At 35.9% G+C, this 18347-nt stretch overlaps 1 protein-coding gene across 1 annotated transcript; it reads left to right on the forward strand.

Annotated features, from left to right (window-relative positions):
• Nucleotides 1–8351: 8351 nt before the first annotated feature.
• On the forward strand, nt 8352–13988 carry LOC110689032. Its single transcript, XM_021865782.1, has 9 exons — nt 8352–8570; nt 10014–10415; nt 11289–11419; nt 11506–11614; nt 11720–11865; nt 12089–12162; nt 12267–12372; nt 12468–12670; nt 12856–13988. Exons 1-9 carry the CDS (start codon nt 8508–8510, stop codon nt 13986–13988), a joined length of 2367 nt encoding a protein of 788 aa, XP_021721474.1. The 5' UTR covers nt 8352–8507.
• Nucleotides 13989–18347: the final 4359 nt, after the last annotated feature.

Here is an 18347-nt window from a genome sequence, read left to right on the forward strand (position 1 = left end):
TCCTTCCATTTTCTTTCTCTCTCCTCAACTTCTTCTTTCTCTCAATTCAACCGCCATTGTTGCATTTCTCACAACCTCAAATGCAGTACAACTTATTTAGGGTTTCCGCCATTGATGAACCTCACTAAAAGCTTCGATTATCTCGATTCTTGAGAATTTCACTCGCTGTTTCTGTCCTAAAATAGTAAAAAAGAGTTCGTTTTTGCCTTAAACTTGATTTTCTGCAGAAAAATGGAGGTTCAAATGCAGAGATTCGACGTTTCTCAGCTTCTTCATTCTCTTCCTGACAGTCTCTACTCTTCACCTTTCGGCAACAAAACAGTAACTGTATTCTCTCTCTAACTTTCTCTCTCTTAAATCTTGAGCTTAACAGCTTTCATTTCAGTCGATTTTTGAGTTGTTTTAGTTCAAATGCTAGGGTTTCAACTCTTGATTTTGTATTAAGTTTCAAGAAAATCATCTAATCTAATATATATTCTTTCAAAGATTAAGCTCAAAATCGAAGAAAATTTTGAAATAAAAAATGATCAAATTTTTTTCTCGTAATTTTTTGACTGAAAATGGAGGTAAAATTGCAGAGGATTGAAGAAAAACTGCCGGAAAACATCTATCCATCACCAATCGCCGGAAAAACAACCGTTCCAAGCGTCGAAAACGCACTGATGAAGGCGATAATCCGAGACGACAAAGCAAAACTCATCGAACAAGCAAAGCAAATCATCACCTCCTCAATCAACAACGATTCCGAACCATTCGATCGAGCAACAATGTCGAAACTCCTCCATTTATGCTGCGAGTTCGACTCGGTAAACTCGGCCGAAGTCATAATCAGCGGCGAAATAACAAGCAGCAGCGTAGTTCCTTCGGTTAACGAAATCGACGGTGGTTCCGGCTTCGCTCCGATACACACCGCCGCTGAAAACCACGCTCATCGCTGCATTGAGCTTCTCCTCCGTAAACGAGCACGTACGGATGTGAAAACCAAGCGTAAAACTGCTGCTACGATTGGTGCGAGTGCTGGTGCTGGTGCTGCAGCTGTAGCAGGTGCAGTGCCAGGTGAAGGAAGTGGTAGTGGACATTGTTGTGGTGCCAGACGTCTGCTCCCCCTAGAGTTGGCTCTGCGCAGTAGCAGGTCCGTCCAAAAACTTTTAAACTTTTTTGTACTATTCTATTGCTTTTTGTGTTTTATTTTAATAGTATTTCTCCTTTTAGTACGGAATACTTTTTTTGTAAATTTTGAAAAATAAAAATATGTTGTTCTTTTTGTTTGCTATTGAATTGATCGAGAAAACGAACAAAAGAATGGAAACTTTCTATTTTTGGAAACCTCTGCTTCTTCTTTTGTTGTTTCTTTTGCGTGTGTTCTCTTTTCTTAATGTGCTTCTTGATAGAGTAAAGATTTCATGATTTTTTTTTTATTTTTTTTTTTCTTTTAGGTGAAATATTTTTTCAGTATTAATGCATGTAATTTCATGGAAACTTCAGTAGCTAAATAAATTATGGTATGAGTGTCTATTTTTACTTTGTGGCTAAATATTTCCAATTTTAGAAATGTATCATTTTCTTGGTTATTTCCTTATGCATTATTTTCTGTTGACTGATGTGGAGATATTTGAAGATGCTTTGGCGGAAATTGTATTATTTTAGTAATATGTTCGTGGATGGTAAAAGTATGAGTATTTATTAAACTTCATGTACCAATATTTCCATTCTTGGATGAGTGTAACTTTCTTGGTTGTTTCTGAATGCATTTTTTCTGTTGATGATGACTTGATGTTGTATATTTGGAGTAACACTCGAAATACACAAGGGATAAACCAAGGGATAGATAAGGCTAAGGAACCAAAGGCTTCTTAGATAAAGTCACACCACTAAGAAACGTTTGGATTCCTAAGATCACAAGCCAACTAGTAGCCTAAACTAGCTAACTAAGCAAAGGAACGAAATCCTAAATCCAAGAATTTCAGGTTTGTTTCTAATCCAAGAAACGAATGTAAAGACAAAGTTGTTTGTTCGAAATAATCTGATTTTTCATTCACATTTGCTTGCTATTTATAGTGAGCAAACATCTTAAGTACAAGCTGAATTAAGTGGTTTTTAGCTCACTTGTTACACGTCCAAACTAAGTACATATCAGTTTTTTGTAGCCTAGATACATTAATAAAAGAAGCTTTACTTAACTAGATACATCAAGAGCAAATGGCGGTTTGTAACCTCCAAGTTATGAGTGAAATAAAATCAGAAACAAGAGAGTATAACACCCCCTTGATTCACGCCCACAAAGCAGCAGCTTGGAGATGAAACAGCTCCCCTTTTCACGCCCAATTCAAACAGCAAGTGAAGTGTAACTCCTCCTTGTTTCAAGCCTTGAATTAAGCTTGAATGTATGTGGTCAAGGATGTACTTGGACGCCTCTTGAATGTACCAGTTGCTGGCTGAAGTAAACGGCCACTTGAAGACTCAATTGAAAGCTTGTAACTCCTCATTGATGCTGATTGTAACACCCAAGTTAAAGCCTTGAAATTCCTCCAAATTAGTTTCGGAATCTAGGCTTCTTTCCCAAGCTTAAATGGCTGCCTTTGTAATGTATTTTGTACTTGAACTTTATGTGAATGTGACATTACACTTTCGAACCTTAATCAGCTAAAAAGAACTAAAGAAACACAACTAATTTGCAAACTTAAAATAAGACTAAAGTTTACAAGTTATTCAAAGCATAAAAGAACTAAAATAAACTTAGTTAATAAGAACAACAAGATATTCAAGGGGTTGAATATCTTGCTGCCCAAGGATAGAATACATAGCATCAAAACATGATGCTACATCTTGAACCAACGAAATGTCCATAACCAAGTTGTTAGGCTTGGCTACAACATTCCCCCCTTCTTGAAAAGAGTTTGCCCTCAAACTCGGCAACTCTTCAAACTCATCATAGTAAGGTGATAAATCAGCCACATTAAAGGTGCTAGAAACACCATAGTCTCCGGGCAACTCAACCTTGTAAGCATTATCATTCACCTTTTCAACAATAGCAAAAGGACCATCACTACGAGGACTAACCTTGGACCGTCTTTTGGAAGGAAATCTTTCCTTTCGAAGATGAATCCAAACTAAGTCACCGGGCTGAAAACGGACCTCCTTTCTTTTCTTGTCATAGTATGCCTTAGTCTTTGCATTAGTTTGTTCAATTTTGGAACGAACTTGTTCATGCATAGACTTGATTTCTTTTGCGCGCACCTCGGCATCATTGCTGAACTTGTTTGGTGAGGGAATGGGAGTGAGATCAATAGGAGTGCACGGATTGAATCCATACACCACCTCAAAAGGACTCAAACCTGTTGTCTTGCTAGGCACACGATTGTAAGCAAACTCCGCATGAGGAAGCATCTCTTCCCATTGCTTGGGACGTTTAGTAGCCAAAGACCGCAGCAAGGATCCCAAAGTTCTATTAGTCACTTCGGTTTGACCATCTGTTTGAGGATGACTTGAAGTGCTAAAGTTCAATTTCGTGCCCATCTTCCTCCATAATGTAAGCCAAAAATGACTTAGAAATTTTGGATCACGATCACTCACCATGGATTTAGGTACACCATGTAAACGAACAATCTCATTGAAAAACAAGTTAGCAACATGAGTAGCATCATAAGTTGTATGACAAGCAATAAAATGGGCCATTTTAGAAAATCGATCCACAACAACCATTATAGAATCTTTCTTTCGTTGGGTGGTAGGAAGTCCCACAACGAAATCAAGACTAATATCCTCCCATGGTGCTTGTGGAATAGGTAAGGGCAAAAGATAGCCTTGAGGTAGACTATGACTCTTGGCCTTTTGACATATCACGCATCTTTTCACAATGAACTCCACATCACGGACCAACCTAGGCCAATGAAAGTATTCTTGGACAAGAAGAGTAGTCTTCTCTACGCCAAAGTGTCCCGCCATTCCTCCTTCATGAAACTCTTTGATAAGAGATTCTCTTAGGCTTGATCTTGGAATGCACAACCTGTTTCCTTTGAACAAATAGCCATCTAAAATGTAATAATCTTTGTAAGCATGATTAGAACATTTTAAAAACAAATCACCAAAGTCATGATCATTTTGGTAACTTGCTTTTACATCCTCAACACTAATCACCCTTGCTTTGAAAGAATTCAAGAGTGTATATCTCCTTGAAAGCGCATCAGCTCCTTTGTTCATGGCGCCTCTCCTATGCTTGATCACGAAATGAAAAGCTTGCAAATACTCCACCCATTTGGCATGGCGAGGTTGGAGTTTTTGTTGGCTTTGAAGATATTTGAGGGCTTCATGATCTGAATGAAGGATGAACTCCTTGGAAATGAGGTAATGTCTCCAATGGTCCAAAGCACGAACAAGAGCAAAGAACTCCTTATCATAGGTGCTATACTTCCGTTGTGCTTCATTGAGTTTTTCACTAAAGTAGGCAAGGGGACGCCCAACTTGTGACAAAACAGCACCAATACCAACTCCACTAGCATCGCACTCAACTTCAAAAACTTCATCAAAGTTAGGCAAAGCAAGAATAGGTGCACTAGTAAGTTGATGTTTTACCTCATCAAAGGCCTTTTGAGCCTTATCATTCCAAACTAACTTCTGATTTTTAGTTAGTTCCGTGATAGGTGCCATGAGAGTGCTAAAGTTCCGCACAAATCTTCTATAGAAAGAAGCAAGTCCATGAAAGCTTCGAACTTGTTGGACGGTTTGTGGTGTAGGCCACTCACGAATTGCAGCAACTTTCTTTTCATCAACTTCAATGCCTTGTGATGAAACTTTAAAGCCAAGAAAAATAACTTGGGAAGTGAAGAAATGACACTTCTCTAAGTTACCATACAACTTTTCACGTTCAAGGGCTTCAAAAACCTGTTGCAAATGCATAGAATGCTCTTCTTCCTCCCTACTATACACCAAGATATCATCAAAATAAACTACAACAAATTTACCCATGAAAGGTTGCATAACCTGATTCATAAGGCGCATAAATGTAGATGGTGCATTAGACAAACCAAATGGCATCACAAGCCATTCATAGAGGCCCTCCTTTGTCTTGAAAGCGGTTTTCCATTCATCTCCTTCGAAAATTCGAATTTGATGATAGCCACTTCTCAAATCAATTTTAGAGAACACTTTAGAACCATGCAAATCATCAAGTAAATCATTCAACCTTGGAATAGGAAACCGGTACTTGATAGTGATTTTATTGATTGACCTACTATCAACACACATTCTCCATTCTCCATTCTTCTTAGGCACAATCAAAGTAGGACAAGCACATGGACTAAGAGACTTACGAATAAGACCCTTGGATAGTAATTCTTCCACTTGCCTCCTAATCTCTTCGGTTTCTTTTGGGGTGGTTCTATAGGCTGGTTTGTTTGGGAGCATTGATCCGGGAACAAGATCAATTTTGTGTTGTATGTCACGTTTTGGGGGTAAGCCATGGGGAATGTCTTCGGGGAAAACATGGGAAAAGGTTTTGAGAAGAGGGGTGAGGAGTGGGTGTGGCTCTTCTTGTGACGGTTTGGAAGGGGCATCAAGTTGGCTTAAAATGAATTGTTTGTGAGCTTTATACTCATGCAATTCTGATTTTATGAGAGTGGTAAGGGAAGTAGGGGGTGTGGATATGGGGTGACCGTTTTTGAGGTTTAGGGGGGTAAGAAGTATTTTCCGTCCATCCTTAGTGAAGGAATAGGTGTTCTTATACCCATCATGCATCACGCGCCTATCAAACAACCAAGGTCTACCAAGTAAAATATGACATGCATCCATAGGTATAACATCACACCACAATTCTTCTTCATAAGTTTTACCAATGCTAAATGATAACAAGACTTGTTGTGTTACTTGAATCCCTTTACCATGATTTAGCCATTGAATCACATAAGGTTTAGGGTGAGGAACGGTTTTAAGTTTCAGTTTGTCTATCATTACTTGTGAAGCTACATTGGTACAACTACCTCCATCAATAATCAATGTACATACCTTTCCACCAATGGTGCAACGAGTGTGAAAGATTGACTCACGTTGCAAACTTCCTTCTTTGCCAACCATATTGCTTAGTGTGCGTCGAACCACCAAGCATTCTCCTTCGTCTGGTCCAAGACACGCATACTCATCATTCTCCTCAAGGTTGCTGTCCACTTCATTTTCTAATTCATCCTCCTCTTCATGCTCAATCAAAGTGACAATCCTTTTATTTGGACAATCACTAGCCAAATGTCCAAGGCCTTGACACCGAAAACATCTTCTTGGGGCTGGTTTTGGGTTGGAATTTTGGGTGTTTTGTGAAGGTGGTTTAGAAGTAGGCTGATTGGACGTGGGTTTGAAAGGTGGGAAATTGGATGTTTGCTTTTTTTTGGGAAATGAGTTTTGAGATGCAAAACGTGATGATTCACTTTTGCCTCTTGCTTTTTGTTGCTGCTCAATCTTATGTGCTAAGATAATGAGCTCTTCAAGGGTAGAGTAAGGATGTAGTTCGGCCACATTGGCTATTTTTGGGTCAAGCCCTCCCAAAAAGCGCACCAATGTTTGAGGTTCATCTTCCTCTACTCCACATTTCATGACAAACCCTTCAAACTCCCTAGCATATTCTTCTACTGATTTTGTACCTTGTTCGAGGTTGTGGAACTTGGAAAAGTTTTCTTGCACATAGTATGTGGGAAGAAACTTTTGTTTCAGCAACTTCTTCATCTTGATCCACGATCTCACTTTCTCTTTGTCTTGCCTTTCCCTTTTGGCACACACGCTAGCCCACCAAGTTGAGGCATATTTTCTCAACTTCAAGGCTACAATTTTCACCTTCTTTTCTTCCGGTGTTTGCTTGTAATCAAACACTCTCTCCACCGTTCTAAGCCATTCTACAAACTCATCAGCATCGAGTTTGCCATCATACTCCGGAATGTCAGCCTTAATGTCATTGTTAGGCCGTGACCTTTCTCTTTCATGATAAGGTCTATCATTGTGATTGAAATTAGATTCATTCACTTCTTCATCACTATGATTGGGTAAACCCTCTTTTTGATGGCGCAACTTAATAGAAAGGTCTCTTAACTGACCTTGCAAATATTGCATTCGTTGCTCCATATCTTCTTTCTCTTGTGCAACCTTATTGACATATTCTTGCCAATTAGGGGGTGGGATGTCGGCCATGGTTTGTGTTTGGGTATGTGTTTGGGGTATTGTGTTTGGGTATTTGTTTGCTAGACCCCCCTCCTTCTAGCGCCAAATGTTGTATATTTGGAGTAACACTCGAAATACACAAGGGATAAACCAAGGGATAGATAAGGCTAAGGAACCAAAGGCTTCTTAGATAAAGTCACACCACTAAGAAACGTTTGGATTCCTAAGATCACAAGCCAACTAGTAGCCTAAACTAGCTAACTAAGCAAAGGAACGAAATCCTAAATCCAAGAATTTCAGGTTTGTTTCTAATCCAAGAAACGAATGTAAAGACAAAGTTGTTTGTTCGAAATAATCTGATTTTTCATTCACATTTGCTTGCTATTTATAGTGAGCAAACATCTTAAGTACAAGCTGAATTAAGTGGTTTTTAGCTCACTTGTTACACGTCCAAACTAAGTACATATCAGTTTTTTGTAGCCTAGATACATTAATAAAAGAAGCTTTACTTAACTAGATACATCAAGAGCAAATGGCGGTTTGTAACCTCCAAGTTATGAGTGAAATAAAATCAGAAACAAGAGAGTATAACACCCCCTTGATTCACGCCCACAAAGCAGCAGCTTGGAGATGAAACAGCTCCCCTTTTCACGCCCAATTCAAACAGCAAGTGAAGTGTAACTCCTCCTTGTTTCAAGCCTTGAATTAAGCTTGAATGTATGTGGTCAAGGATGTACTTGGACGCCTCTTGAATGTACCAGTTGCTGGCTGAAGTAAACGGCCACTTGAAGACTCAATTGAAAGCTTGTAACTCCTCATTGATGCTGATTGTAACACCCAAGTTAAAGCCTTGAAATTCCTCCAAATTAGTTTCGGAATCTAGGCTTCTTTCCCAAGCTTAAATGGCTGCCTTTGTAATGTATTTTGTACTTGAACTTTATGTGAATGTGACATTACACTTTCGAACCTTAATCAGCTAAAAAGAACTAAAGAAACACAACTAATTTGCAAACTTAAAATAAGACTAAAGTTTACAAGTTATTCAAAGCATAAAAGAACTAAAATAAACTTAGTTAATAAGAACAACAAGATATTCAAGGGGTTGAATATCTTGCTGCCCAAGGATAGAATACATAGCATCAAAACATGATGCTACATCTTGAACCAACGAAATGTCCATAACCAAGTTGTTAGGCTTGGCTACAACACTTGATATATTGGTTTTTATTGAGGTTTTGTGTTAAATGCATCTAGATTATATTAATAAATTTTCAACTTTTTTTTGTTAAAACCTTTTTTTTTTAATTTTAATTTTTGTGTGTGGGTCTTGTTAGTTTTGAAGGCCTTATCATTTCTATTAATTTTGAAGGATGGAAGTGGACTGGGAACCAGATCAGCCTCTAGACGAGCTGTTGCTGCTGCTCAGTGAAAAGGTATGGCAGCTTTTTTAAAAAAAACTTTAACTTTATTATCACATGTTATGTTATAATGCAAAATTAATAAAATTATATTCATAAATAGAATTGGATATGTTTTTTTTTTTGAAACCAGAATTGGATATGTTTGAACTATTATTAATCTTGGGATTATATGATAACAATGATTCCACTAATCTTACTCAAATACATGCCCAGCCTTACTCAAATACATGAGATATACGGCCATTTATATACAAATCACAATATTTGTAATAATTGAGTACTAGTACTCCTAATTAATCTAATCAAATTATATTTCTTTTGTAATATGCGAATTTTTCTTAATACTTCGTAAACTAGAGTAGCCAGCTTTATGAATAGTATTTTAATCATATAAATTTATCATTTATCATAATCTTGGAAATATATGAAAGTAAACATTTGATTGTACAACACCTAGACTTTCTTGTCAATCACTATCATAAATATATAATCACTTGGATTAAGATTTTTAAATATGTGTATCCTTAAGTCCGAATAATTTATAACAACACTAGTAAATGATCATTAAATTGCCGAAGTGGAATTCACATCATTGTAAACACCTTTATCTATTATAATTACATTTTTTTTTTTCCAAAATCTTGGAAATATATGAACATAAATATATATCATTATCCACTAAAATTACTCACTCCTTCTGTCCCTTATTGATAGTCCTTATGGCCATTTTTTAGTCCCAAAATGATACTCCATCTGTCCCCGATTGATAGTCACTTTTGCCATTTTTGATGACTCAAAATGTTAGTCACATTTACTTTTTTCAAGTACCATTAATATTATTTTTTTTACTAAAATTCTCTAATATTTACAAAAATATTTGTGCAAATTGAACTTTTTCCATGTAAATTTTACTTTTCCATATATTTTAATTACTTTATCTCTCTACTTTTTTACATACTCAATGTAAATTTACTTTTTCAATGTATTTTCTTTAATTCTCCTTAATTCCCGTGATTTTTCTTCAAAAAGTGATTATCAATCGGGGACAGAGGGAGTAGTTTTATTTGCTTTTTTCAAGGTACCATTAATAACAATTTTATAGTCCCAAAATGATAGTTTCATTTGAAAATTCAAGTTTCTCATGCAAATCTTGCTTTTTCATATGCTTTTATTACTTTCTCTCTCTATTTTTTTGCATACCTATTACCTTTTTAATTTACTTTTACTAATTTTATTTATGTTTATTAATTCTCGTGAAAATTACCCATAAGGAACTATCAATAACGGACGGAGGGAGTATTTTGAAAATATATGAAAATAAATATTTGGTAGTAAAAAGTTTATCAGACACTAGATTAGATGATGAATCACCATTCACATATGTATTCACACAAGTAAAAATTAGCTGTCTCTATTGTCATGTTTTGACTGATTTCAAGAGTTGCATGAATGCAGGATTTGGGAGCCATAAGAGTGCTTTCTGAAAAGACAAAGGACATAGGAGAGGTAGCGTACAGTATAGCAATAGAAGGACGGGTGACAGCACTGGCTGCGCTGTTGATGGTGGCTGCAGAGAAGGTTAACGGGTCGGTGCTGGAAGTCCGAACCCACACAGATATATTGGCGGAGAAGACAACGGTGTATAGTGGTGTGATCAGGGAAGCTGTATCAATTTATATGGGCAGTAAGGGCAAGCTTAAACTATCAGAAGAAAGCAAGAATGGCTCTTATAGTGGTGAGTTGGAAAGGAGGAAAATACTACTTAGGGAGATGGAGCTGCTCCGTTTCTTTGGGGCTTCTCCTCATAATAGGTGTGTGGACAAAAAAGCCACATCTCCTCTTATAATTGCTTCTAAGGTAACCTTGCTGTCCTCACTAAGTTCATCTCCCCGTTTTCTCTCCCTCGTGGCTTCATCCTCTAATTTTTAAATTTTATTATATCCGTCTTGATATATACTTTCATAATATAAACTTCTTATAATTCTAACTAAAATATAACTTAAGATGTAAAACGTATAAAATTTGCATTGGCAAGCGTGAAATTTGTAACGTTGAGATTATTAAAAACGGATGAAGTATGTGATTTTGGAAGGGCAGTTTGATTTCCTGGTTCATGGTAATGCAATGACATTGTGTATTATTTTGTAAGGAAAATCACATGCCAATATCCATGCAGTGTTAGTGTTAGTCTTCTCCCTGATCGTCTCTTATTTTTTAGTTAAGTAATCATATCCTCCCAATACCACCTTTAAAGATGTTTGGGTTCTAGTTGTATTAAAATCCACGTTGAGCCTTGCTATGCTACTATCTTACAAAATATAGATGGTACTTTGTATATTATTTTTCCATGTAGTGCTATTTTGTGAAGCACTTATCATTCTTTAATCACATATTCTCCATTGGGTTTATCCGGACTACAATAATAAGAGTAGATTTAGTTTCTTCCTTTGACAAAAATAGGCAGGCTACCCAATTAGACAGAGGGTGATCCTTAAGTGTTTTTTTGATACCAATAAGATGAGGCTGCAATCTCAACATGGGATTTCTGTGTACCAAAATTCAGTGATAATAACTGAAATACAAAATTATTAGAACCTAAGAAGATAAGATATGCTGCCAAAGTTAATCAGCAGAACAGTAATTGTTTAGAATGAGACTTGCCTTCCCCCCCCCCCCCCCAAATTTCCTGTGGACTCCTCTCTCATTCTTCTTTCTCTTTTCTTTCTGAAGGCCGGAGATGAAACTGTAATGAAGTTGCTTCTGCAGACAGGCATAAATGTGAGTGAGGCTGATGCAGAAGGTAACTCAGCCCTGCATTGGTCTCTTAAAGCGTCAAAAGTGTCAAGCCCTGAGCATATCAGGTATTTTATATTTCTTAGATACCAGAGATTTTTGCGACTTTCTCAGAAGTTGATCACTGAGATGTGAAAATTTGGATTCTATCTAGAATCTTGGAGCTTCTTCTGAAGCATGGTGCTCGAGTTAGGCAAAAAGATCAGCTGGGATTGACTGCAGTTCACATTGCTTCTGCAAATGGGAACCTTGAAGCTCTTAAGGTACATTAGAAGTGCTTGCTTTATAATGCTAAGATATTCAGACTCAATTTGGTATTTTGATGTATGACTGGTGACTGTATCTTTTCTTTGCAATGGTTATTACAGATCCTGCTAATTCACGATCCTGACAGCGTTTATGTTACATCTGAATTGAAGGAAACTCCTTTGTTTTTAGCTGCAAAAAATGACTTCATAGACTGTGCTCAACTCTTGCTGAGTTATGGAGCAACCACAGACGTCCATAATTTGCGGTTAGCAGTACAAATCTTGCTTCACATTACTCCTTCCTATTCTACTCTTATTATTTCACTGTATATCTTTAGTGATCAATTTGGTGATTTAGCTTGCTTTGTCCTATCTTTGAACTTGAAGCTCATATACTTCCAATTTTTGTAAATCATTGCCAAAAGCTCAGCTAAACTAGATGTTATTGTCTAAGGCTTCTTTCTCCCTTGTTTTATCTGTGAATTTCAGTCGAGAAAGACCTATAGACTTGGCAAAATCACAGGACATGCGCTCTACTTTAACCCGAACCAGTATAGTCATAAGTAAGTTCGCCCTACTTATTTATATTAGGTGTGGCACAAATTGATTCTTACTCAAACATAAGCTAGACTAATCAATAATCGCATTCCTTCCACCGTTTACACAGCCAATAGGGCATCCAAACAGAAATACACAGCATGCATTCACAATGATCAAGTGGTCTCAGAATCCTGTGAAGCGCTTTGGAAGGAAGCATGCTCTACTTCTGAGAGGTATTTAGGTTTGACCTAGGCACCATGTGTAGTAATGTCCTTTTATTATTCCTAGTACTGAACCAAAAATTATGTTTCATGTTTGTGAAATCCAGTGTCGACTCAAGTGCAGATAGTGATATTTGCAAATACTATGCATCACCAACAGGGTGTGCTAGAGGGTCTGCATGCTTCTACCGCCATGGTGAAGGGGACATTGGAAATCCAAAGTCAAAACTTGGCATTGCTCGTTCTACTGTTTTAGCAGAATTCAAGAGAAAGATTTTTGTAGGAGGACTACCACCTAGCTTGGACTCTGGTAAGAAATTTGTGTGATCCATGAAAGACTAACCCTTCAATTTTTCAGTCAATTAAAACATCCTTCTCTATGTTCTGAAATAATTGCCACATTGATATTGTAATTTACACTTTCTGACAACTAATTTGAAAAGGAGATGGCATGTAGTGGTACTCATTTGATCTTATGCTGATTTTGCGAGGCAGAATCATTAGCTGATATTATGGAAGAGCAATTTGGTCCCGTGGCAGATGCCAAAGTATTACAAACGGAAATTGAAGATCAAGTAATGTCCCGGGGTTTTGGCTTTATTACCTTCCACCAAGAGAAATCTGTAGCTGCAGCTTTGGAGGTCCATTATACCTATATCTGGGGCAAGAAAGTTGAAATGAAAAGTGCAGTTCCAAAATGGCTATCATCCCAAGAAGAGCGTGGAGATGAACCTAAGCAAGAGCCAGTGCAACAAGAAAGCAACCAAAACCAGTGTCAAGCTCAAAGCCAAAGTGATCAAAGTTTAGTTGCGGGCATACCTGGGAAGATGTCTTGGGCTGATCGAGTGGGTCAAGAAAAACCAGAAGATTCAAGAAATGAGCTCAAGGTCCACAGACCACAACTTTCTGGCCAAAATATGCCTGGATGGTTTGCTACTTTGAAGAAATGGCTTCCTCAGTTTTTAAGAAAGATGTCAAGGAATTCAGAAGGAGAATTCTATTCCCTGTCATCTTTGAAAGCCGATTTTAAGGCAATATTTGGGCTGGAGCTTGACCATGCCTCTCTTGGATACTCTAAATTGAGTGATTTTATAAAGTCTTACCCTGAATTATGCAGGGTTAAGATTGTCCACACAGGTGGTCAGGTTCCTAATCACATGATCCTCTTGCCTAATGTGGCCCGACCTCCACCCCTGCTTGTACCAAGGAAAAACTTCTGTGTGTCCCGCCCAGTCACGCCAGCCTCTGTACATGATGATGCTGCATCTAATTGTGGGACTGTTGGTCCAACCAAAAAAGAATCTGACTGTGATACTCAATCTGACAAATCTTCTGAGAAAAATCTTGATGTTACTGCTGTGAAAGAAGTTTGTGGAAAGACAGAAAAAGTTAATCGTAGTGTTACATTGCCTCTGGAGCATTCCAGGCTACTGCAGTTTTTGGAACCAGACCCTGTGTTTCTTGCTCGAACATGGCTTGGGACTGGTGGCTTCAAGGTTCCCGACGAGCAATGCAGGCGAAAGCATTTGATTTTGGAGGCCCTTGCTCGGAAGAGGAAACAAGTCTACTTCCTCAAGAGCCTAAAGTTCTACGATGTAAGATCTGACAATTTTTCTGACCTTTCGTAGCATTAACAGCTCTCTTCAATTCAACCTTTTAAATATCTCCTTATTTATGGTTCCAGGACTATGCAAATAGCCTCAAGCAAGGCAACTGCTTTGCTTGTGAAAAAAAGAAGATGATGTGGGCTAATTACCCATGCCAGCATCTGTTGTGGTGCGGTGACTGCAAGGTTGTAGCTATGAGGATTGCTGCAGTCGGTACTTCAACTCACAAATGTGTAGTTTGTGACGAGATGGTGGAAAAGATTGATTTGATACCCTGGACTAGAAGGCAACATCACAGCTACGAGGACATGGAATTCCCTCCCGTTCATGCTGCTTATCTGAGAAGGTTAAATTGTGGCTTCCATACATTTTACCTATTATTTAAAATCATTTTTTGCATCCATTTAATCTGAACACAAACACACTTCCCCTCCAGGCCACAGAAAGTGTGAGGGTTCAGCATGAGAAATGTATCAACTTTGCAAGCCAACAATGAACTTTCTGCATCTTGCATCAATGCATCAACTAACCTCGATAAAACCTTTATAGTCGTGGAAGTGTCTCAGCTCTAAAAATGAGATTTAGTATATTGTTTGCACAACAGATTAAACATTATTCAGACAATGCTTTTGTTGATTATGCTTATAAAGTTCCCTGTGATACTGATATATGTTTGTTCTTTCGTTGCACAGTCAAAGACTTCAAGCTTGAAGAGAATTTTTCGAGTTCATTCAACAAGCTGTGTAGACACTGTAAAGGATTCTTCTTTTGGATGCTGACAGGAGGTGCACAAGTTTGTTTTCTGATGTATAATTTTTGGCTCTTAAGACTAACATTTACTCCTCCCTTTTTGCTTTAACGAGTTTCTGAAACACATTTACAGTTTGGTAAGGTGATGTATGGGAGGTTGGAAGTAGAAAAATCAAAAGTAGCAGGAAACACCCTGGCATATTACGGGGTGTATAGGCAGTAGTAAAGCAGTGAGTATCCTTACTGCAGTTAGCATGGTTAGTACTCTGAAAATAGGTAGCAAAATTCCTACTTCTTGGAAAATCAATGTAAATGAAGTTGCTTCTTAGCATTGGAGTAAATAAATTTCCCTTATTTCTCCTAGAAGTTGCAATTGATTTTGCCAAGGCCAAACAGACTTGTTCTATGCAAATGCAGCTTTTTGCTGCCTGTAAATTGAACATATTAACAAACTCTTAGCCTTCACCCCAAGTTCTCTCTAACATTTCCCGCAAAAACCATTCCGATTGATTTAGGCCTTGTTTAGTTCACTTTATTTTTCCTTATTTTATAAAAAATTAGTTCAGATCATATTCAATCGGAAAAAATAAGTTTAGAGATCATCGTTTTATCTGTAATTTTTTATTGTTAGATATCTTTAAATTTGTAATGAAAAAAATTTATGAAAATTACATATTAATAAAATACACATTATTATGAATCTAACAAAACCTTGATATATTTTTATCTTATATATTATCGTACACTTAAGTCTATGTTTGGTAAAATTAGACAATAAAATCAGACCAAATCAAATAAGTTCAGATAAGCAAAAAATAAGGTGAAATTAATAAGCCCAAGTGACAATCCGATTCGACTTAGGATCTCAAATCGGAAGTAACTAAGCAAGCAATCAAATATTCCCACCGTATTTTATTACTTGTTCTACTTTTGTTTTGCGCAGTAATTTTTACTTACACAATTTCTTTTGTTAGAAACTTTTAACATTTAGCGACCGTATTTAATTACTTGCTCAATTTTCTTTTTTGAAAAATTTTCACAATATTTTACAAAGTTCTTCTCTCTTAGTGGACCCCAAACTATCATACTTTAATATTTTGATATATTTTTTTTACAAGAATATTTTGATATTTTTGGATCATCTCTTCTCCCAACTATTATACTACTTCCATTACTTATTATGTGTAACAAAGAAATATTTTATATCTCACAAATAATATCCCTTTATTGCACATAATAAGAACAATCCCTTTTGCATGCCCCTGGTTTACAATAATTTTATTGTACATCGAACATTTTGCGAGAAGTGACCCTTTTTCGTATAAAAGTGACCCTTTTTCTTCTACAAAAGTAACCATTTTTTTCACAAAAGTGACCCTTTTGTTTCACAAAAATGACCCCTTTTATTTACAAAAGTGACCATTTTTTTCACAAAAGTGACCTTTTTTTCACAAAAGTGACCCATTTTTTTCACAAAAGTGACCCTTTTATTCACAAAAGTGACCTTTTTTTTCACAAAAGTGACCCATTTTATTCACAAAAGTGACCCTTTTTTATTCACAAAAGTGACTTTTTTTTACAAAAGTGACCTTTTTTTTCACAAAAGTGACCCATTTTTTTCACAAAAGTGACCCCTTTTATTTACAAAAGTGACCCTTTTTTTCACAAAAGTGACCTTTTTTTTCACAAAAGTGACCCATTTTATTCACAAAAGTGACCCTTTTTTATTCACAAAAGTGACTTTTTTTTTACAAAAGTGACATTTTTTTCAACAAAATAAACCTTTTTTTTTACACAAAAGTGACCTTTTTTTTTACAAAAGTGACATTTTTTTCAACAAAAGTGACCCTTTTTTACTCTTTTTATTTCACAAAAGTGACCCTTTTATTTTCACAAAACTTAATACACGATAGATCTCCCTCATTTATTTGAAGCTAGATTACTAGTCTTCTTCATTCCACAATTTACAAGTAAAAATGTATAGAAAAACAACGAAAGTAATGCAATTAAAAATTGAAATCAAAATTCAACAATAGCAAAACCATATAAATCATATTGATATACCGTAAAGTAATTCAAAAAACATATTTGCATGTGATGGATTTGTACTAATCTTCTTCATTGATACGTTTGGAAATTCATAATCAAAAGAAAAATGCAAAAAATTAAAATTAGGAATCGAAAAGTAGAGTATAACCTAGAAAATTGAGAGGATTTGTAATGGTGAAAAATTGATCCCAAAAGAGAAAGAAACTGGGAACAAAAAAGAGAAATTGAGAGCAGAAGAGAGAGAAAGTTGGGTGAGAAATAAAGAGGAAAGAGAATGGAGAGTGAAATTGAAGAACAAAGGAGATAGAAAAAAACAAAATTAAAAGAAATTAAAGGGAGGTAACAAATCTCCTACTAAAATCATCACTATCGCTTGAAGGCAGGAGGCAAAATAAATGCAGGAAAAATAACAGAGGTAATGGCTACAATATCGCCATTCAATAACTATTATTGTAAACCGGCTTTTTTTGAACTTTTGTGTTATAAGAAACAGAGCTAGTACTTTATTCTTTTACCAACCCCACTTCTTATTTTGATTACGAATATTTGGGAATCTACGTGAAATTTACTACCTTAGGTCTTGTTTAATTCACCATATTTATACTTATTTCAGAATAAATAAGTTCAAATCAGATAAAAAAAAATCAGATTAGATCATTGTTTTATGTGCAGTTTTTATCGATAAATATTTTTAATTTTGTAATGAAAAAATTATGAAATTCACATATTAATAAAATACACATTATTCCGAATCTAAGAAGACCCCGATTGATATATTTTTTCCGCATATGTTATCGTATATTTAAGTCAAAATTTGGTCGACCTGACATTCAGGCCAAATCAGATCAGACCAGATCAGATAATATTAAATAAAGTCAACCAAATAAGTTCCAAGTCAATAGGAATGGAACAAGATCTAAGCCATAATATATTGATTTGATTAACTTGAAGCTCATTTTCATGATCCGACTCATTGCTCAACTTCTCATTAGATTTTTTTTTTTTGTAAATTTCTAGTTCATATGTATTGTTATGGTAGAATGTTATGAGTATTAGAAGTTGCATTTTGAAAAGGGAATATTAAGGCCCTGTTTAATTTACCTTAATTTTGCTGATATGAAATTATTTTTATTGAACTGAGCTTATTTTTACTGAACTGAACTTAATTTTACTAAACTGAACTTAATTTTACTGAACTGAAATTATTTTTACTGAACTGAAATTATTTTTACTGATTTTCTATTATAATTCTTCTTTAAGAAAACTGAATTTTACTGAACTGAACTTATTTTTAGTGAACTCAAATTATTTTTACTGAACTAAAATTAATTTTACTGAATTGAACTTATTTTTATTGAAGTGAAATTATTTTTACTTAATAATATTTTTTAAGGTGAATCAAATAGGGCCTAATTAAAGGGGCTCGTTAGTAAAGTAACATAATATGGTTAGTAATTACCCCGTAAGTGTTTAATGATGAAATAACCATAAAATTTGCTTAACAAGGTCATTAGGTGCATTATTACAAAGTAGGGTGTCACTTTGTGGAACAAAAGTTTTGTAATGCAACCATATGGAAAT

Source organism: Chenopodium quinoa, unplaced genomic scaffold (genome assembly GCF_001683475.1).
Source record: "Chenopodium quinoa cultivar QQ74 unplaced genomic scaffold, ASM168347v1, whole genome shotgun sequence".
In the NCBI taxonomy this organism is placed as follows: domain Eukaryota; kingdom Viridiplantae; phylum Streptophyta; class Magnoliopsida; order Caryophyllales; family Amaranthaceae; genus Chenopodium; species Chenopodium quinoa.

Excerpts from the sequence above, each read along its gene's own strand:
- LOC110689032 (XM_021865782.1), top strand. The coding sequence starts at position 8,508 with ATGGAAGTGGACTGGGAACCAGATCAGCCTCTAGACGAGCTGTTGCTG. Across the intron at positions 8,571-10,013 it reads TGCTGCTGCTCAGTGAAAAG|GATTTGGGAGCCATAAGAGT; the intron begins GTATGGCAGCTT and ends GCATGAATGCAG. Across the intron at positions 11,420-11,505 it reads TCAAGCCCTGAGCATATCAG|AATCTTGGAGCTTCTTCTGA; the intron begins GTATTTTATATT and ends GATTCTATCTAG.